The sequence below is a fragment of the Mesoplodon mirus genome (genome assembly GCF_964341445.2).
Source record: "Mesoplodon mirus genome assembly, chromosome: 4".
Taxonomy (NCBI): domain Eukaryota; kingdom Metazoa; phylum Chordata; class Mammalia; order Artiodactyla; family Ziphiidae; genus Mesoplodon; species Mesoplodon mirus.
In genome coordinates, this window is record NC_138979.1 from 30,613,510 (window position 1) to 30,635,926 (window position 22,417).

A 22,417-nucleotide genomic window follows, 5' to 3' on the forward strand; every position below is an offset into this window, starting at 1 on the left:
CTCTCTTCCTCCAGCCCCCAGCATTCCCACAGTGGCACAGAGACTAAACAGGCACCTAAAACTCCAAGGAAGGGGATCTTTCTCTCTGACCAGAACAGCTGTGATCCCAAGCGTACGTGAATCCCTGTGCTCTCTCTCTCTGGCTGGCCTCCTGATGCCTGGTCTCTGACACAGATAACCCTGGAAACAGCATGCAGAGCAGGGAAGCTAAAGCCCAGTGTTCTGGCCACAGAACTACAAAAAGGGACTTCAGGGAACCAAAAAGTGTCAGGGAAATACAGAGAGCTGGAGGTGCAGAAGAGCTGCCCCATAAAGGGGTGTATGAGCTCGGCTGGCCTCACCTCTCATCGCACATGCTTGGATCCGACCCTAACAGCACATAAAAGGCTTGAGAATTGGACTGTGGGACTTGGCCCCTGGGTGGTGCACACAGGACAGAAGGCCTCGCTGAGGCCAAGATCCACGGATGCTCATATCCCTTATATACAATGGCTGGTACAGTGAGCCCAGTCGGCCCTCCATATCCATGGGCTTCACGGATACGGATACAGATATGGATACAGAGGACCAACTGTATAGGCTCAGAAAACTGAGCTGACGTTGGAACCACAGAAGGCGGGTTAGAAATTACAGCCTGAACCTGCCCAGGCAGAATGACTGCTAAAAAGTCAACAATCCCCTTAGGATTTAAACAAGACCCAGCATCTCACAATATAATATTAACAATGTCTGGGATGCAATTCAAAACTACTCAGCATATTCATCACCAGGAAAATCTCAATTCCAAAAAACAGATTATGGAAAGGGAATAACAGTAACTCTGCAGTGGGGAAATCTGGCAAACTTTATTTTAACCAAGTGATGGAGGTTACATCACTGGTGACAAGTCACATTGATGCCATGCACACCCTTGATAGGATGAGCCACCCTCAAAAGGTGATATACAGTATGATCCCACTTGTGTGGAATTCTGGGAAAGTGATGGAGAGGAGGTCAGTGGCTGCCCAGGGCTGGGGTGGGAGGAGAGTGTGACTGTAAAGGAACAGCACAGGAATTTGCTTGCCTGATGGAATCACAATCGTGGTGGTGGGCACACCACTCTATACGATGTTAAAATTTACAGAACTGTACACACACACACATATACACACAAAGTCAACTTTACTGTGAGTTAAGAAAAAATTTTTTAAAGAAGTTGTTGGTTTGCAGTGATGAAACTGCCTTGTTTCCTCTGCTTTCCCTGGTAAATACCATCCTTAAGACACAGACCCAGGGTCAGCCCTTTATGAAGTCTCCCCCTCTGCCTCAGGGAGATTTCTCTGGGTCATGTTTCCACGTCCTTTGTTCATAGCTCTAACCAGAAAACTAAAGCTGACCTCCAACTAGATTACAAGCAGGTAAACAAATACATACTGAGTATCTTGCACACAGACATTCACTGATGCTTGTTTCTGTACTGCTAATGCTCAAATGACAATAATTAAGATATGAGTCCTACATTATTTATCACATTCAATCACTCACCTAACATACGTAAGATTAAATCTTACAGGCAGTTGGAAGTCCAGCTGAATTGTAGCACACTGATGGTATCTGCCAATAGCATCCTTAATTTTTATATCAATCTGTAAATTAAATGATGTTTGCTTAGAGACAGGTTTTATTTTTCTGTTAAATTTTACTTTTTTTGAAGCATATGGCCTACTTACTTTAGGACCATAAAATGCTCCATCTCCCGGGTTCATCTTCCATGGTTTCCCAAATTCCATCAAGCTATTCTGTAGTTGCTATTTTTTTAATAAGAAGAGAACATTACTTACACTTAACCACCATATACTTATTGAACCTCTTTTACATTCAATAAACTACTGAGCAAGGACTACGTAAAGAAAATTAAGATGGTACTTACGCTCAAGAAACATAAACATTTTAATTGGGGGAGAAAAAAGATAACTTACTAAACTGTTCCACTGAATTCCAGGTAAGTGATAGAGGGGTACTTTGGGCACTTCCGCCGTGCAGGCCCCCTCTGCCCTACTCTCTCCAGCTCCTTTCAGGAGGCGCCTCCACACCATAAAAGGCAAGAAAGCTGTGGCCTTGTTCCTCGTGCACTCTGTGTTCAGAAGACCGGGGGACAGGCCTTGCACTCGCTCTTGCTTCTCCCCCACCTCTGTGCCTGCAGCTGGTGGGCAGGGCCCCTTGAGATACAGAGGCTGTGGAAGTGGGAGGCCCACTTTGGTCTCCAGACTAAGCCATGTAAAGTCACCCAAGTTAGCTCACAGTGACGCCGCTCCATACTGACGGTGATGGGGTGTGCACACGAGTATTAGTGATAGGGCTCTTTGAGTCTTCTGGCCACTCCCTGTGAAAATGGCTTCTCTGGGAAGCACCCAGGCATCCCTAAGGCCCTGGCCAGAAGACTGTCAGAACAGCAGCCAGACTCCTGTCATCACCCCAGCGCACTGGAGCCGTGAGGGGGGTGACATTTGGGAGTGAAGCGCCCGACAGGGAAGGAAAGCAGTGGTGGTGTCTTGGGCCAGGCCAGCGTCACCCAGAAAGCCTCCTCCAGGGCCTCAGTCAGAGCAGGTCAGGAGCTGCTCCTGGCCAGACCCCAGGGGGTCCCTCAGGGACCCAACCCTCCTGCAGAGGCTTCCCTTGTGCTCAGGGCTGGGAAGGCCACCTGCACAGATGCACTTCACAAGCTGGAGCTGCCCTCCCTCGACTTTGTTTCTGAAGGGAGAAGAGACTGTGACCCATGTTCTCAGACAAAAGGAGGCCCTGCTACAGCAGGTAACAGCGATTGTAGGGGCTCCTAGGGAATTAAAAGCAAAAGAAAGGCCAGGTTTGGGGGAAGAGTATACAGCAGAGGTCAGTGCGTCCACTGCTCTGTCCTCTCCCTGGGGACACTGGGATAGGAAGCGCTGATGGGAGGGGCCGAGGCCAAGAAAGCTTTGGGTTGACAGGAGGTCTGGGGAGAGGGGACGTCTGGGCAGAGCTGGAACCGCCACTCCCAGGCCTGGTCCGGGGACACTGCCCGGCACCTCTTCTCCCTGCTGTCTGTCCTGCCCCACGCATGCCAGGTCTCTGGCTCCCAAGAGCACTAGGGTCTAGACTGTGGGACGTGCTGGGTTTCGGACACATCAGTTTGCTTGTGCTTATGTGGGAGGGGCTGGAATGTTCTTAGGGATCTAATGACTCATTGCAACTCTGGGAAAGTGGGACCCAAGAGAGGTGTTTTTTTTTTTTAATTAATTTATTTATTATTTATTTTTGGTTTCATTGGGTCTTCGTTGCTGCACGCAGGCTTTCTCTAGCTGTGGTGAGTGGGGGCTACTCTTCGTTGCAGTGCGTGGGATTCTAATTGTGGTGGCTTCTCTTCTTGTGGAGCACAGGTTCTAGGCGCACGGGCTTCAGTAGTTGTGGCTCGTGGGCTCTAAGGTGCGCGGGCTTCAGTAGTTGTGGCACACGGGCTTAGTTGCTCCACGGCATGTGGGATCTTCCCGGACCAGGGCTCAAACCCGTGTCCCCTGCATTGGCAAGCGGGTTCTTAAACATTGCGCCACCAGGGAAGCCCCCAAGAGAGGTTTGAGGTTAATCCAGCTCCAAGGAGCTGATGGACCTACATCAGTTCCGGTGGCAGAGGCCAAACCAGAGCTGCTGAAGAAGGAGCCAGAGAACTTCTTTAAAAACTTATAAAATTGGTTATTAGTGACCAGCACTGAAGAGTATAAATGAAAACCTGATATAAACTAAGGTGTGAAGCAAGTGTAAGGTACTGCTCTTATCATTGTTTTGAAGAAAACTGGATTAACAAAATTCTACAATGGGCACGTTTATCCCAGAACTTCCAATTTTAAATTTCCATTGCAAAGCATCGCATCCTCATGCAAGGTATTTTCCATATTCACAAAAATGAAGGGTAACACTTTGTTTCTCCCTACCTTTTCAGCTTCATCCCATATCTCAACCTCCCCTAGAAAGTTTTCAGGTCTTGTTGACAAATTTAATTGAAAGGAGAAGCCAAATGTTGAGTAAACGGATTGCAAAAACTGCAAACACCCTTTTATTTCTTCTTCAATCTGAAATTAGAGCAAATGAAAAACCTTAAATAACACCAATTTAAACCTATTTATGGCATTAAAAAACATTCTTGTCAGATAGAAATATAAAGAGTGCTTTTACTATAGTCAGTAGCACTGTTCAGGTTGTTGTCTTTTCCTTACTCGAATATTCACGGGACGCCCGCCAGGTGCCAATGCACACAGGCTACTAGAGGCCCCCATGGTCCAGCGCAGGGCTGGGCGAAGACCCAGGAGAGGGTACCTCTCCGTGCACAATGCCACACAGGAGGAAGTGCGGCTGTCCAGAGGAAGTGATGGCCAAGCTGCAGCCAGAGGAGAGGTTAAGCGTTCTCCACGGAGGCAGGGCAGGAGCTCCCGAAGCAGAGGAAACACTGAGGGTGAAGACCCACAGGATGGAGGAGTGGGCCAGGGCAGGACAGCCGTGGGAAGCTGTACGTGACGGGACAGACGGCACAGAGGGAGCATGGCAGACAGTCAGGATAGAGGCAGGCCGGGGCCAGAGAAAATGCAGTGCTTTCAAAGCCAGGGTAATGTCTGCACTTTTTAGCCTGAGAGCAATGGAGAACCAGTGGAGGTTTCAGCAGGGGAGTAACACAGTTCAATGTGATTGTTTGAAGTACGGGAATAAGACTGGCAAGACGAGAAGAGCAGCCCATTAGGAAGCCGTTGGGATCCTTCAGGAGCAAGAGGATGGCAGCTTGAAACAGAAGCGGCTGGAATGCAGGGAATCAGATGCGTTTGCAGGATACCTGTCCTTTCGTTCACTAACAGTAATTGCCTACATTGTCAGCACTGTGCTGGATGCTGGGAATTCAGGAATGAATGGACTTATTCAAGAATAATATATTTAAGAAGAGTGAATAGGGCTTGTGATAAACTAGACATGAGAAGTGAAAACCAAAGGACACCTGGGTTCCTGGCCTGGGCCATGGAGAGGGTGCTGGTGCATTGCTGAGAGGAGGACGTGGTGTGAAAGGCAGAAGAGGGGCTGACGTTGGGCCTGGCCAATGAGAGGGCATTTGTGATGGTCAAGCAGACACGTCCCCCAGCCCCTGGAGGGCTTGGAGCTCAGGGGGGACAGCTGAGACGCAGCAGAGGTTAGGAGAGGGACTGAAGCCAGAGAGCGCAGGGTGAGAAAAGCAGGGCGGGGGCTGTGAGGCTGAGAGACAGCATCCTTAACAGGGAGAAAGACAAGCACATCTAAATGCGGACGAGATGGGGCAGCAAAAACAGAGACATAGAGAGAGGGGACAAGTAAGGATCTGCATGTCACCAGGGATTAGGTTTTGGGATTTTCATCAGTGGAATCATGCAGCCCTTGCTCTTTTTTCTGTCTGGCTTTTTACACTCAGTAGAATTATTTCAAGATTCATTCATACTGTTGTGTGCATCAATAGATCATTCTTTTTTCTTGCTGAGTGGTTTTCCACTGTATGGATATACCATTGTTCCTTTATACACTCACCTGTTATTGGGCTGTTTCTATATTTCGGCTATTTCAAATAAAGTTGCTATGAACACGTGTGGACAAGTCTTTGTATGGACATGTGCTTTCTTTTTCTCTTGGAAAAGGAAAAGGAGTAGTAAGATGGCTGGGACATATGGTAGGTTTGTGCTTTACTTGAAAGAAAAAAATTATTTATTTACTTATTTGGCTGTGCTGGGTCTTAGTTGCGGCACACAGGATCTTCGTTGGGGTGTGTGGGATCTTTAGTTGTGGCATGCATGTGGGATATAGTTCCCTGACCAGGGATCGAACCCGTGCCCCCTGCTTTGGGAGCATGGAGTCTTAACCACTGCGCCACCAGGGAAGTCTCTGCTTCACTTTTTAAGAAACTGCCAAACTGGTTTCCTAAGTGACTGTGCTGTCTTCCATTTCCACAACCAGTGAGTGAGAAGTCCATCCCCTCCACACTCCCAACACGTGTCAGAGTCAGCCTTTTACGTCTTAACCATTCTAGTTGGTGTAGAGGCAACTCCTTATGGTTTCAATCTTCATCTCCTTAGTGACTGATCATCTTGCACCCCTTATTCATGTCCTTCTTTGCCATCTGTGTATCTCCTTAGATATGTATCTTTGACCATTTGAATGGTCAAATCTTTTTGCCCATTTTTTAACGTTTAACTTTTTGAGATTCACATGCATTTGTAAGAAATAAGACCGTTGTACCATTTACTCAGGTTTCCCCAGTGGTGATATAATTTTTGCTTCAACCGTCAAACACAACTCAGAAAACTGTGAGTTTTTCACAACTCTGAAAACTCTGAGAAAAAGGAAAAGGAAAAGGAATATTTATTGTATTTAATCATGTTTTACTTTTACAGTTGTTCTTTCTTCTTTCCTAACGTTCCAAGACTCTTTTATCATTTCCTTTCTCTTCAGAGAAATTCCTATAGCCATTCTTCTAAGGTAGGTCTAATGTCTTGATTTCACCTTCATTCCATAAAGACATTTTTTCTGAATACAGAATTTTGGGTTAACAGTTATTTCAGCATTTGGAAAATGCTGTGCCACTTCCTTCTGGCCTCTGTTTTGTTTTGTTTTTGATAAGAAATCTGTTGGGGTTTAAAAAAATTTTTTTTCCTTAATGGTAAGGTATCATTTCTTTCTCACTGCTTTCAAATTTTTTTCTTTTTCTTTAGCTTTCAGAAGTTTGGCTATAATGTGTCTTGGTATGAATTTCTTTGGGTTTATCCTGTGTGGACTTTCTCAGCTACTTGAATCTGTAAGCTTGGTTTTTTGCCAAATTTGGCCAGTTTTCAGCCATTACCTCTTTGAGTACTTTTTCACCTCCACCTTACATTTCCAGAACTATTTCCAGAACTATTCCAGAACGCTGGTGACATAAATATTAGGCATTCTGTTATAGTCCCACTGGTCTCTGAGGTTCTGTTCATTTTTCTTTTAGTCTCTTTTCTGTCTGCTCTTCACATGGTGTCATTTCTACTGGTGTCTTCAAGTTCACTGCTTCTTTTCTCTGTCTCCTCCATTCTGCTCAGGAATCCATCCACTGAATATTTTGATTATTACATTTTTCAGTTCTAAAATTTCCATTTGGTTCTTCTTTATATCTTCTATTTCCTGAGACTGTCTATTTTTTCATTTTTTTCTAAATGTGCTTGTAATTGCTTATTAAAGCATTTTTATGATGGCTTCTTTAAGATCCTCATCAGATAATTCTAATATCCCTGCCATGTCCACATCAGTGCTCCTACACTGTCCTTCATCATTCAAGTTGAGATTTTCCTTGTTCTTGACGTGATGATTGATTTTTGATTTCTGAAATCTAGATATTTTGGATATTATGTTATAAGACTTTGGATTTTATTTAAACTCTTCATTTTAGCTGGCTTCCACTGACTCTGCTCCAACAGGGAGGGAGCAGTACTGCCTGGTTATTGCAAAGTAGGAGCAGATGTCTGGGTTTCCCACTGGGGACCACAAGGGAGGCAGAGGCTCCTCATTACTGCTGGGTGAGTAGGAGTTCTGCACCTTAGTAGGTTTCCTCTGATAACACCTCAGCTGGGAGAGGCAGGGGTATCTTGGTACTGCTCCTCATGTGGCCTTTAGCAACCTCCAGGGTGCATGGCCTCATTACTGTGGAGTGGTGGTAGAAGTTTTGTCTCTCCACTCAAGCAGGAAGTGGAAGAGGCACCTTGTGACTGCCAGGTGAGGGTGGAAGTCCAGGCTCCCACTTAGTCTCCACTCACGTTACGGGGTGGGTGCGGGGAGATCCCTGTTAATGCCTGGCAGGGATGAGTAGAATTGGTATGATTTCTTCTTTTAAGTGTTTGGTAGAATTCACTAGTGATTCCTTCTGGGCCTGGAGTTCTCTTTGTGGAAATGTTGTTAACTACCAATTCAATTTCTTTAATAAACACAGGGCTACTCAGATTATCTATTTCTCCTTGAGTAAAGTTTGGTAGTTTGTGTCTTTCAAAGAATTTGTCCATTTCACCTAATTTGTCAAATTTATTGGCATAAGCTTGTTCATGATTTTGCCTTATTACCCTTTTAATATCTATAGGGTCTGTAGTAATGTCACTTCTCTCAGTCCTGATTTTTTTTTTCTTTTTCTTTCCTTTTTTTTGGCTGCACCATGCAGCTTGTGGGATCTTAGTTCCCCGACCAGGGATCAAACCCGGGCCCCATGCAGTGAGAGTGCAGAATACTAACCACTGGACCACCAGGGAAGTCCCCAGTCCTAATGTTTTTAATTAGTATCTTCTCTTTTTTCTCCAACAAAACTAAAGGTTTATGAATTTTATTGATCTTCTAGAAGAACCAGCCTTTGGTTTTTATTGATATTGTTGTGTTGTTCAAGAGTTAACTGGACAGGGCTTCCCTGGTGGCGCAGTGGTTGAGAGTCTGCCTGCCAATGCAGGGGACACGGGTTCGAGCCCTGGTCTGGGAAGATCCCACATGCCGTGGAGCAGCTGGGCCCGTGAGCCACAGTTACTGAGCCTGTGCGTCTGGAGCCTGTGCTCCGCAACAAGAGAGGCCGCGATAGTGAGAGGCCCACGCACGCACTGCGATGAAGAGTGGCCCCCGCTTGCCACAACTAGAGAAAGCCCTCGTGCAGAAACGAAGACTCAACACAGCCATAAATAAATAAATAAATAAATTTAAAAAAATATTAAAAAAAAAAAAAGAGTTAACTGGACAATATTTTCTAATTTCCCTTTGATTTCTTATTTGACACATGGGTTATTTAGAAGTGTATGATTCACCTTCCAGATATTTGGAGATTTTCCAGATAGCTTTCTGTTATTGATTTCTACTTCAATTTCATTGTGGCCAGAGAACATACTTGGTACGAATTGAATCCCTTTAAATTTATTGAGACTCATTTTATGGCCCAGAATATGGTCTACCTTGGTAAATGTTCTGTGTGCACTTTCAAAGAATGTGTACTCTGCTGTTATTGATTGGAGGGTTCTATAACTGTCTATTAGGTCAAACCATTTGATAGTGGTCCTTTGCATGATAATTTTAATTTGAATTAACATGAAAACCTGAAAAAGTAAACACTAACTTCTAGGCAATACTGAAAAACAAACACATCCAAAATTCCACCAACCCCCTTAAAACAGTCCACTTAATGTACTTAAGTTAATAAAATTGGAGGAAGCTTAAAAAAATAATAATAAATTTCATGTCAAGAAAAACAAACAACCCAATCAAAAAATGGCAGAAGACCTACATATACATTTCTCCAAAGAAGACATACAGATGGCCAGCAGGCACATGAAAAGATGCTCAACATCACTAATTATTAGAGAAATGAAAATCAAAACTACAATGAGGTATCACTTCACACCAGTCAGAATGGCCATCATCAAGAAGTCAACAAAATAATAAGTGCTAGAGAGGGTGTGGAGAAAATGGAACCCTCCTACACCATTGGCAGGAATGTAAATTGGTGCAGTCACTATGGAGAACAGTATGAAGCTTCCTTAAAAAGCTAAAAATAGAGTTGCCATATGATTCAGCAATCCCACTCCCGGACAAATATCCAGAAAAGATGAAAACTCTAATTCAAAAAGATACATGTACCCCAATGTTCACAGCAGCACTATTTACAACAGCCAAGGCATGTAAGCAACCTATGTGTCCATGGACAGATAAATGGATAAAGAAGATGTGGTGTGTATACATATATATATATAATATGTATATATATATGTATATATATATATACGCACACAATAGAATAGTACCCAGCTATAAAAGAGAATGAAATATTGCTATTTGCAGCAACATGGATGAACCTAGAGTTTATCATACTAAGTGAAGTAAGTCAGAGAGAGAAAGACAAAAATCATGGTATCATTTATATGTGGAATCTAAAAAATGATACAAATGAACTTATTTACAAAACAGAAACAGACTCACAGACATAGAAAATAACTTATGGTTACCAAAGGGGAAAGGGAAGGGGGAGAATAAATTAGGAGTTTAGGATTAACAGACACACTACTTTACAGATAGATAAAATAGATAAACAACAATGTGATTTATTTTCCAATGTATAAAAATAAAATTCTTTACTTTTGATTTCTGTCAGTGACTGATTGTTAAAAATTTTTAAATAGCATCAAACAGAACTTCGAATTTTCAGAGAATTATGTTCCTTTATAATAAAATAAATTATGTTCAAAAAAAACTTTTTCATGTCATGAGATTACTGATCTATGACCCAAATTAGAGAATCACAAAATGTTGGAGCTGATGGGCCCTCAGAGACTAGACTGAAGAACACATTTCACAGCGACTCTGAAAGACTCAGCGATCTGTCCAAGGCAGCACACTGGACCTGTGCTGACCACGCCTCCCCCATGTCCCTGTTTACCTGCTCCACAGTGCAGAAGATGTGAGCGTCATCCTGCTGGAAGCGCCTGACGTGGGTCAAGCCACTCAAAGTTCCTGACGGCTCATTCCTGTGAAGAGCTCCGAAGTCAGCAAATCTAATAGGCATTTCCCTCCAAGATCGTGGACGATGGGCAAACATCAGACTAGAAAAGACACAATGGCACACAGCTTTTCCTTAGCATGGAAAAGATTACGTAATGATCTAGATGTTAATAAGGTACAGTTAAATGCCTCAGGATTTGTAAACACCTTATTCTGGTTCTTAGATCACCAATTTTACAAAAATTCTTCTCCCATGAATTAGTGAATTTACATCACTGCACACTCTGAGAAAGAACCCTCTTATCTTCACCAGAATGCTGTTCCCTACTCTCATTCACCCAGGGAATATCCACTTACCATTTACAATCCATTTCAAAGGCTACTTCTTAAGTGAAGCAGCCCTGGACACTACCCCAGAAGGGCTAGTCAGGCTTGCCTCAGGCTCCAAGAACAGCTGGAATTGCCACAATTTTGACACTGGTCTTGCTATTTTTATAACTGACTGTCTATATATCTGTTCCTTCCCCACTCTGCTCATGAGCTCCGGGAGGAAATGGATTGCATCTGAATCACCTCTGCATTTCCAGCTCCCAGCACTGGAAACACTCGGCTAATGTTCTCTGTTGAATGAAAGGCCTCGCTTCTGCAGGAAGCACCCCTGGCTCCCATATCCCATCACCACTAGGCCACTGTGGTCCTGCTCTTCCTTGTTCTGAGACATGAAAATACAAAATTACATTCTCTACTTGTGTTCAGCTTTCTTCTAATTCTATTGAAATCACAGCTTCAACTGGTACCCAATGGGAAACTGAGTTAAGAAGTTGTTAATACAGGTGTTTTAGAGAATGCAAAGCACTAGGTTAGCCTCCACCTTCTGTTTTTAAAAAGAGGTTATAGAATATTTACATAACAGTTTTTAGAAAATTAAAGATAAATATATATTTTTTACATGCTGTCATCATAAAGTTGAACTTCTTTCAGTCTTTACTGAAAAGGGCAAAGAGCTTTCTTCAATGTTCAGAGGTTTGTTTTAAGTAGTTACCTTCTAAGGTAAATTTACCTGAAACTATGTAGTTGATGATACAAAGCTACAATAGTTGGGATTTTTTTTGTGGAGAATTGTATCTGTTCACTTCCAGTTGTAAAATCTGCTACTCTTACAAGGTTGTATTTGCATACCATGCAACTATATGATAATTACATTCTTTCACAGACTCTAAGACAACCTTGATTGTAAGATGTACCATTATTTTATACATCACTAAGAAAGACAATAACCATTAATTAAATTATGGCATAATGTTAAGATACCAATTATAAGATGCATCCCAATTTCAGGGGTAAAGCCATCTTAGAATCAATGAAATCCAGTCATTTATTTTGACCTCACTGTTCTTGTTACAATCAACCCAAATAGTATGTAAGAACTAGATGTTCTGCAAATATGTATATTTGAAGTGTATTACTATTAAGAAGAGAAATATTACAATAATTTATAAAGTTGATATGTAACATTATCCTCTGAGAAGCACAAAATACTAAATGGTTTCCAGCTAACATCCCACACCTGTCAAAGAGCAAACATATTTTAAAAAGTAAATTTATTCTCCAGAATGAAATAACTTGGTAAAGATGATTTCTAACTGCCAGTCTTCAGAATAAAGGAATCACTTAGTTCCAAAAAGCAAAATAATATTAAAGACTAATTGTGAGGAAGTTTGCTATGCGTTTATAGGCACAGATCTGCTTCACTTTTAATACTCACCAGTGCCCCGGACAATTCATGGGCTTAAGGGCAAAAGTGTCCTTGTCAATGTCAAAGGTGAACATGTTGTCACTGTAATGCTGCCAGTGTCCAGAGGTTTCCCAGAGCTTACTGCTGTACACGTTGGGGGAGAGCACCTCCATGAAGCTGCGTCGGTGGTACTCCTCCTAAGAGAGACGCACACGCAAAGTTAAAATCTGCTGGGACAGGTCACAACTCCAGGCAAATAACACTGTGAACAAAGATTTTGAAATTCAGGATTATGTCTTACATTAATTCATGGTTAATATGCCCTTGGCTTTAAGGGTGGTACTTTATGGATGAAAGAAAGATTAGTGTATGCTCAGTATAATTTTCACATTAAGTATATTTATTTTATAGTATAATAGTATATAGTGTATAATGTTTTAATTCTTTGAGAATTAGTAATTGAAATACTATATATATATATATAAACTTTTTGTAACTACAAACTCCCAAATCCTTGTACATTCCAGATAAACAGCAGGAGTTTTTTTTCTATAACTTAAGAGGTAGAATAATTTTATAACTCAGTAAGCCTCTGAGTGCCATGTTAATTTATAGTTTTGGCCCACTGAGTTTTAAATAGAAATAAAACTGGGAATTTTAATTTTTAATTTTTTTTTTTTTTTTTTGCACGGTACGCGGGCCGCTCACTGCTGTGGCCTCTCCCGTTGTGGAGCACAGGCTCCGGACGTGCAGGCTCAGCGGCCATGGCTCACGGGCCCAGCTGCTCCGCGGCATGTGGGATCCTCCCAGACCGGGGCACGAACCCGTGTCCCCTGTACCGGCAGGCGGACCCCCAACCACTGCGCCACCAGGGAAGCCCTGAATTTGTAATATTTTAAGTGGCTGTTATCTACTGAGTCATGAGCTGGCTTTGCTCCCTCCCTATCAGTTAACAGCTTCCTTCATTCCATCACTGGGGTCAGGGAAAGAGAGTCTTGTTTTCAAGCAGAGTTGTTCTTTTACTTTAACTTTGCTTTTTTTTTTCTTCAAGGTATCAATCTGATGATCTTTGTTCAGTGTTTCTTAGAGTTTCAACATGTGTTAATCATTTAATGGGCATCTGGCACAAACCTAGATCACCATATTTTAGCTAAGTAAAAATATATTTTTTATACAATTAAAAAAATATAAAATATACTATTTCAAAATCACTACAAAGAACAATTTTGCATCACTGACAGGGATATATTATTTGTCACTCTTCAGCTGAGCATCTTTTCAGTCCAGTCGTGAAGAGCCTGGGTCTCAGCTATCCAGTAAGCTTCTTTACTTAACCTTTGTTTTTACCAAATAGGAAAATTTCAACAAAATTATAGGTCACTATGAATGGCAGTTAATTATTTAGTGGTAAGTCAGATGGCTCCATATACTCAGATTAAACAACGTCCTAGCTACTTCCCTGGTGGCGCAGTGGTTAAGAATCCGCCTGCCAATGTAGGGGAAATGAGTTTGAGCCCTGATCCGGGAAGATCCCACATGCTACGGAGCAACTAAACCCGTGCACCACAACTACTGAGCCTGCGTGCCACAACTACTGAAGCCCATGCGCCTAGAGCCCGTGCTCTGCAACGAGAAGCCACCGCAATGAGAAGCCTGCGCACCGCAACAAAGAGTAGCCCTCGCTCACCACAACTAGAAAAAGCCCGTGTGCAACAATGAAAATCCAACACAGTTCAAAATCAAATAAATAAATACATAAATAAATTTAAAAACAAAAAACAAGATCCCAGAAATTAAAGGGGTTTTTGTGTTTTGGTTTCTTTTTACTAGAGGTTACTTTTAAAGCTAAGCTCAGAAGAGAGTAATTGATAGATTTTTTTTAACCCACTCTGGACACAATCATGTTAGGAATTTGTTTTGTTGAGGTGTTTGGAAACTATTTTAAACTATGCCCTAGGAGGGCAAGTGTCATTATGTTTGCAACTTATTTTATGCAGTTTAGCAAAAAAACAACTGCTACATTTATACATAAAACGTATACATGCATTGCATGTATACCACCTTATCTCTGTATATTATATGTGTGTAATATATATATATATATATATTGTTTTGTCTCTCTCACATGCACATACATGTCAGGGTGAGAGAAAGCAAATTGGCAAACTTAACAATTGATGAATCTAGATGAAGGACACATGTATGCTCACTGTACTGCACTTTAACTTTTCTGTAGATTTGAACTTTTCGAAAGAAAAAGTTGGGGAAAAATATATCTGAATCCATATCATCAATTTCTTTCTCTAAAGAGTAAAGAAAATCAAGTCTGAGAAAGAGCAAAGTCATGATGACTGGCCAGTCTATAGCTCAGTCTGATGTGAAGAAATCCTGAAGGCTTATTCTGAAGATTAAAAAGCATATTTCATCCCTGAAGTAATAACTTCATACCGTAGAAGGTACTGAATCTCCACCTGCACCTATGATTTGGCCACTGGAAACAGCACCTAAATATCAGTGCATAAAGAAATTCTCTTAAGTAATTTTTCATTATAAACACTAAAGTGATTCCACTTAAACAGATCCTTTCCAAAATCACACTAAAATACCAGAGTTTTAATAAAAGCATAAATCTACAAGGCCAAAGAGAAAAAGGAGAGGAGATGACAGCTACGTACTTACGAATCTGGAAAGCAGATGAGCAGCAGCCTCAGCAGGTCTGGGAAAACTGAAGCCTTACGGGAGAATCCCAGAAGCAAGACTGCTCTGGCTGGATATAGATTTCTTGGCTTCACATTTTTAAGGTATTGCTCCTGTCTTCTATATTTTAGGGTTTCCATTGAAAATTTCATTTCTTTTATGACTAATGATGTTTAGCATTTTTTTGTGTGTTTTTTCTGCTATTTCCATTAACAAAATCAAGTATCTAGGGATAAATCTGATGAAAGATGTGTTAAGACCTCTAAAGCAGCAATAACAAAATATTGCTGAAGGAAAATAAAGATCTAAATGAGTTGACAAGATTTATATATTTATGGATTGTTAAACTCAATATTGTTGTCATTATCTGCAAATTAATCTATAGATTGAATGTAATTCCAATCCAAATCTCAGCAGTGTTTTTTTCCTTTTTTAGGAAATTGACAAGCTTCTTGTAAAAGTTATATGGAAATGCAAAGAATAGCCAAAATAATCCTGAAGAAAAATAATAAAATTAATGAACTTAAACTACTGACACCAAGACTTAAAATACAGTTATAGTAATCAAAGCGGTGTGGTACTGATGCAAGGCCAGACAACAAAGGGATCAGAAGAACAGAATAAATACCCGGAAAAAATATATATGCAATGATTTGGTTTAGGACAAAGATTCTGCTACAGTAATAAACGGTACTGAAGTTACTGGATAAGCACAGAACCTCAAAATGAATCCAAGGGAAATCATAGCCTTTAGTGTGAAAGCAAACAAGTTTTTAAACAGAACAAATAAAAATAGCTTCATGACTCTGAAGTCAGCAAAAGATTTCTTAAACAGGACGTGAAAAACACTAAGCAGAAAAGAAAAAGTAATAAACTGGACTTCATTAAACATAAAAAGTGTTGGTCCAAAGTCATCATTAAAAAATAAATCAAGAAGCCACAGACTGAAAAAATATATTTATTATATATATTTAACTAAGGACTCAGATTCAGAATATAGAAAAAAATTCCTACAAATCAGTAATAAAAAAATAACCCAAACTTTTAAATGGGCAAAATATTTAAACAGGAGCTTCACAAAAGAGAACATCCAAGTGGCCAATAAGCATATGAAAAGATTCTCAACATCACTCTCCATCAGGGATATGCAAAATAATGCCATTATACCAAGTGTTAAAAAAGAAATAACAAGCCCCAAATGGGGTCACTTACCCCCAGGACAGGAAACCAAGACAGTTTCAAACCCCAGAGATGTGACCTTTACAACAGCCCATCTGAAATGTGCTGATCAGCATTGGTGAGGTAACTACCTGTGAAAGACCCTGCTGTTCCTCCCCCAGTAGAAGGCAGCCTGCCTGAAATAATCCTTTCTTTTCATTTGCTAACACCTTCTCGCCCCCTCCCCTCCTTCTACCTATAAAAACCTTCCATTTCGTACAGCCCCTCCTACTGCTGCTGATTCTTGAATTTCTGAATAAAGCCAATTAGTTCTTCAAATTTACTTGGCTGAATTTTGTTAACAGTGTAGAAGAATTAAGTAGTCATATATTCCTAGAAGGAGTAGTAAGTGGTTCAACTACATAAAAACTGTTCAGCATTTTCTTAAAAAGTTTGTCATTACTCCCCCAGGACCTAGCAATTCTACTCTCAAGTAAATACCCAAGAGAAGTGGGTTCTTGGGAGTACCAAAGACATGATCAAGAATGTCCACAGTAGCTTCATATGTAATAGCCCCAAACTGGAAACAACCTACATGTGCATCTACAGGAGAATAAATAAACAGATTGTACTATAGTAATAAAATGGCATAAATCAAAATACACACAACTTGGATGAATCTCACACATTAAGTTGAACAAAAGAAGCCAAAAACACAATAGTGAATACTACAATTCCATGTTATGAAGTTTAAAACCAAGGGCAAGTTATCTATGGTAACCAAAATCAGCATAGAGATGATCTCAGGGGAGGGGAGGGGAGGCAGGTACAAACCGGGAAGAGACCCAAGAGGACACACGACAAGAGGGAAGGTTCTTGGTCTTGATTTGAGTGTGGCTGGTAGATGTGCACACGTGAAATGCTTCAGATTTGTCCACTTTAATAAATATAACTTATATTTCAATCAGTAGCCTCCCTCCGAATGCAGTAATATTGTTAGGGAACCGTAGACCAAAACTGCCCGCCTTGGCCAGGCACTATGATAACCGCCTGCCTGTGTTGTCTCGCAGCAGGAGGTCCTGATAAAGAACACGGTGCTGCCACCGAAAACTAACAGGGAGAATTCGGGAGGGGCTAAAAGGAGAAGGGAGGAGACGTCAGCCCATAATATGTCCTGCCAACCTCCCAGAAACCCTCGTGTTGGAATCCATCTTGGCTGAGAGATGCCCATGCCACCAGGAAGGACCCTGAGTCACCAAATATGGGCCAAGCAAGATGATTGGCCAGAGACAACCTGAAACTAACCCCATCACCATGAAACCCGAGACTCGAGCCACGTGGAGAGCAGTCCTCCTGGGGTCCCTTACCTTACTGCTCTCTTCCCCGGGCGCCCCTTCCCAATAAAGTCTCCTGCTTTGTCAGCACATGTGTCTCCTTGGACAATTCATTTCCAAGTGTTAGCCAAGAGCCTGCTCTTGGGCTCTGGAAGGGGTTCCCCTTCCTGCAACAACATAAGGGACCTAATGCAAGAACCACCCCGATGAGCCTAACACTTGGAACCATGAAAGGTAAGTTTTAATCAGCAGTTTTAAGCTACTCAGTTTCAGGATGGTTTTCTAGGCTGCGATAGAACAGACAACCAGGACAGAATGTGCACTGGCCATGGGTGCTGCTGCACCAGTAACCCTAAAACAGGGGGCTGTGGCTTTAGGGCCAAGTGGTGGGCAGAGCTAGAAGGGCCTTAAAGAAACTGTCTGTGACGAGCTGAACACTAATAGGGAGGAAAATGTTACTGGAAGTTGAAGAAAAGAGGAGCCTTGTTAGGTGGTGCCAGGGATCTGGTAACCCTGTCACCCCAGGTAACACGGAAAACAGGAAGAGTCCCCAAAGAACTCACAGACTTAGCTGGGGGTGTCCGGGCAGAATGTGGAAAGGGACAGCCGACTTCTAACTGCCTGTGACAAAATACAAGAAGACAGAAACTAGAGAGAGCACTATTACGTTTCTGAGACAAATTTAGAGGAAATACAAAGGTGGCAGGACCTACCGGATTCAAAAATAAAACTTTCTCACCCTCAGACCCTCTCAGCAAAAGAGTCACAAGACTCTTGAGGACAAAAGTAAAATCTTAAGGGTGCGGCTGTCTGCCCTTTGCAAAGACCTCGGAATGAGCTGAGTACCCAATGGGGCTTTAAGAGTCTTAGGACTGCGCTCTGTACACTCAGTTAAAGATGAGGCTTTTACATTTTTAAGTGTCATCTCCCAGCAGCCTCCCGGGCAGCCCTGGGTAGGGAAGAATCTGTCCCAGAGAGAGACGCAGGGATGGCTTTTATCTAAGCGTTGATTATAAACACTGTATGTAAAAGTGCCCCCCACACTCCTAAAGGAACTGTACTAGCTGGGATTGAAAGGGACAGAGACAGCACGAGAAGAAATGAGGTCTCTGGACCCCAACCTTCACAGAAGGAATCAGACTGGGGACACTGAGAAAGCTGCTCAGAGGTCCACACAGGCAGGGAGGCTGACTCGGAACCAGGGCCCAGAGGGAAGAGAACTGAGTCCTAAATAACAAGTGTTTTCTGACCTTGGAGCAGGGAAGACGGGTGGGAATCAGGGTTTCGACAGATCACCGACCCCGGCACCTCCTTCTGCGCCCATCCCTTCCTGAGTGGGAATGTCCCCAGCCTCCTACTCCTCCATTATCATTTTATAATGTGGCAGGGTGGGGGGAGTGTGGTGGCCCACAGGTAACCTGTCTCTTTAGTCCACAGGTCTTACACTGACAGGAACTCCACCTGAGGGGCTACACCTGAGAAGCCTCCTCTGCACCGAGATGAGTTACTAGCTTCTGCACTGATGTGGTAACCAGAGGAGACTTGGCAACCTTTAACTCAGCACTCAAAACACATTCAAAGGGCAGAGCTGATTATCCTCCAGCCTTTGGGGGCTGAAGACATAAAGAGCCACCAGACGCTCAGCTGGAAGCCCTGGGGGCCAGGCCCCGGACACAAGGGCAGCCTGTGTCCCATCCAAATGCAAGCCCAGCCTTGACTGAGCTCAGTCTCTGCACTGAGGGCTTCTTCTTCCATCTAGGCGATGGGTAACTGCTAAAGTGGGAGAAAACATCACCCGGAGCCTCTGCAGGTATGTTTACATACAATATCCAGCATAGAATAGAAAATGATCAGCTGTGGAAAGAGGCAAGACTGCATACCAGGAAACCAGGAGAAGGCAAAGTCTCTGAGAGGTTTTTCTTTTTTGCATGGAAAGGCCGATTTCCTCAGACACGGATATCTGGGGGTTCAGAGTTCTTCACCTCATCTGTGTCTGCCAACCATTGCCCTTCGAAGCCTCAGAGACCCCCATCCTTCCCACCAATGCCCTTACCTCAGCGGAAGAGACCACTGGGCTTACGTATGTAAATGACTGTACAGTACTGCAACCCATACGATCAGGCCTTGGGCCTGATCATCAGCCATGTCTGTCTTGCATCTATAAAAGATAAAAGATTCTTTTAAGGCCACCATAGAGGCATCCTGTTTATTCTCCACACATTCCACCTCCAACCCAGGGAGTTCAAGGTGCTAGGGGCTGTGCTGATTTTCCAGCAAAGACAGCACACCCCAAACAGCAGCTGTGATGGCCATTACCACCTGGTGAAGTCTGACACCCTTCAAAGACTCTTCAGGTCTTACCTCCCTGCTCTCTGATCTCCTCCCATGGCTAAGCAGTGGCCAATCCCTGTGGAAGGCATGCGGCCCACAGAGGTCAGCCTCCAGGCGCACAGCCCAGAAGAGAAGGAAGGAAAGCGAGTCAGAGAGTAACCAGTACAGGCCACGTACCTTCTCAGGAAGGCACTGTGGAAGGTGGTCCCCCCAACGAGAGGGACAAGCAAGGAAGAGGAAGACATGGGTCAGGGGAGAGGGGACTCAGCACAGGAAAGACAGGAGGGGAGTAGCCAGGGCAATGACGAAAAGAAGACCTAAGACATCAGTTGTCAAGAATCTTAGCAGCAAGTCAATTCTGGAGGGAGAGGACCAAATTTGAAGAAAAAAAATTTACTTAGAGATTACCTGAATCATCAGAATACACTGCAAGGAGTTTCAGAGTTTTGATAGAAAGTTGAGGATGAATTAGTGATGGGCACATAGAAAACTGAGGAAATGAAAGTTTTAGGTAATTATTAATTACAGAAAAGACACAGAAAGTACAGAAAGGAAAAGTAATCCTAGTAGTCTGCCTGGGTCACCTCTGAACAACATCTACATAGTCCTAATGAAGACTTTCTACTCTATGAACTTGTCCTATTGTACAAGTAGCTATTTTACAAAATTGTTTTTTCACTCTTTGCTCTGGAGCTGCCAAATCACCCAGGAGTCACATAATAAACAATGGCGGGGGGCACCAGTGGTCCAGGGATCACATCCTGAAAAGCAATGATACTTCACAGTTTAGCATTCTGTGCCACACAGAACCCTTCCTCCTTCCTTCTCTCAGGGGGAGTTCCACACTTGGTCTGAAGTTTATCTTAGTATCCTATGTGCTCTAGAAACTTACATGGACAAGAGGTACATTTAATGAAGTCCAAAGATAAATGTAAATATTTAGGGAAAATACAAATTGTTTCGATGTTTTTAGTTGAAGGCACAATGTGGCATTTCTCTTTGAGGTTAAAAATTCTTAGTATTATTAAAATAAAATTAATGGAAATGCTTGGCCATTTTACGATGAGAGAAAATAGTAAAATGTAAAATGGAGTTGAATAAGTATAGAATATTTTAAAAATTAACTTACTCGTATGAAATCCATAAGTGTATTATAAACGAAGGCTCCTCTGGGAAGAAAGAAACAGCTTCCAGGACTCAGATCATGGAAGAAGAAAAGTTCTTGTTCCTAGATTAAAACAATAATTCCATTTCATTTTCACTGTCGTTGCATAACATTTACTGTATACAAATGATACACTAGGAATAAAACATATACTCAGTTATTTCCGATTCTAATATTGACATTCCAAAGTCCCTTAATACTGTACTTGAATCTAACTACATATAACAGCACATGTAAAATTACAACTCATATTTATGGTTACTTAGCTTTGAACTTGGCTTGTATTTCACCTATTATTTACTGCTGATTTCCTCCTCGGCACCTTGGAGTACGGATCTCATGGGGAGACATAGCTGCTGGAGGTGGGCTCTGAGTGACGTGACATCAGCATGGCCGTCATGCTGAGAGCCCACCCTGGCGGCCACCACCACCCAGTGTCCGTCCTCATGCCACCTTGCACACTACCCAGCAGAGCCGAGGACATGGAGTTCCACAGCGAGTGCCTGGCCTGTCATGTAACAGCTCCTACGTGGCAGGACTGAGAGTTAAACCCAGGTCTGCCTTCTTGCAGATCTTCTTTGTTTCTGCTGCGCTTCCCAAATGCAAAGTATATTATCTAGTATACACAATTTTTTTAAAAAGGTTATTTTTATATCATGATAAAAATGAAAGGTGCAATTGTTTAAATCTAATAAAAAATACAAGAAGGAAAGAGGTTAGAAGACATTGGGGTAGGAGCATGAAAGAACTCAGCAGCAAACCATGAGCGCCAGCAAAACAGAAGACAGGAGAGGAGGAGAAGAAGAAATGTTAGTTTTAAGACACCCTAGTTCTGAGACACAGTCGCAGGTCAGCTCAGCAGCGCTCAGCGCGGCGCACCTTCCCAATCCTCCTGTGATCCTGGGTCTTGGCCTCCTCCTGCAGCTTCTCCCAGGCTGTCATCATCTGGTCATCAGGAAAGGATATCCCGTAGACCCTCTGCAGCGTTTCCATTTCAGGGTTACCCTCCCAATATGTTGAGGAATTCTAAACATCAGATGAGATTTGGGTAAACACACCAAACCCTTAGTTACAAATAAAACTGCTCTGAAATATGCACAGCTGGTTCATACCAGGGGCCTGAGCTACCGTGGACTTTGGTACCAGCCGGGTATCCTGGAACCACTGCCCCGTGGATGCCAAGGGATGACTGTACACAATTCCTCACCCTAACATCAGCATAGCTTACTTAAAGATGAGTTTTTGTAGACTTGGAATCTTAAATTGTTTCTAACTAAACCTTCCCAGCCCAAATTATACCATTAATCAGTAAATTATGTAGTCAGTCTGCTGTGGATTCTAGGGATGAAAAGTGAGAAAGAAAGTGTGGAAATGAGGGAAGGCCAAGCACCAAGTGCATCACCCAGGAGAGGGCAGTGGAGGAAGAGGTGTGGGGACATGAAGGCCAGCCTTGCTGACTGTCATCACCCTTCCTCCACCTGTGAGAAAACCAAGGCCTGG

General features: G+C 42.6%; 1 protein-coding gene across 1 annotated transcript in view; it reads right to left on the reverse strand.

The window, feature by feature from the left end:
• TARS3 (threonyl-tRNA synthetase 3) overlaps positions 1 to 22,417 on the reverse strand; it is a 53,751-nt gene that overhangs the window by 11,166 nt on the left and 20,168 nt on the right. Inside the window, exons 9-15 of the mRNA XM_082618316.1 lie at positions 21,797 to 21,943; positions 20,882 to 20,980; positions 12,263 to 12,429; positions 10,436 to 10,598; positions 3,942 to 4,079; positions 1,710 to 1,787; positions 1,525 to 1,625 (exon numbers count right to left, since the gene is read on the reverse strand). Coding sequence (XP_082474442.1) covers positions 1,525 to 1,625; positions 1,710 to 1,787; positions 3,942 to 4,079; positions 10,436 to 10,598; positions 12,263 to 12,429; positions 20,882 to 20,980; positions 21,797 to 21,943 — 893 coding nt within the window. The remainder of the gene's footprint in view (positions 1 to 1,524; positions 1,626 to 1,709; positions 1,788 to 3,941; positions 4,080 to 10,435; positions 10,599 to 12,262; positions 12,430 to 20,881; positions 20,981 to 21,796; positions 21,944 to 22,417) is intronic.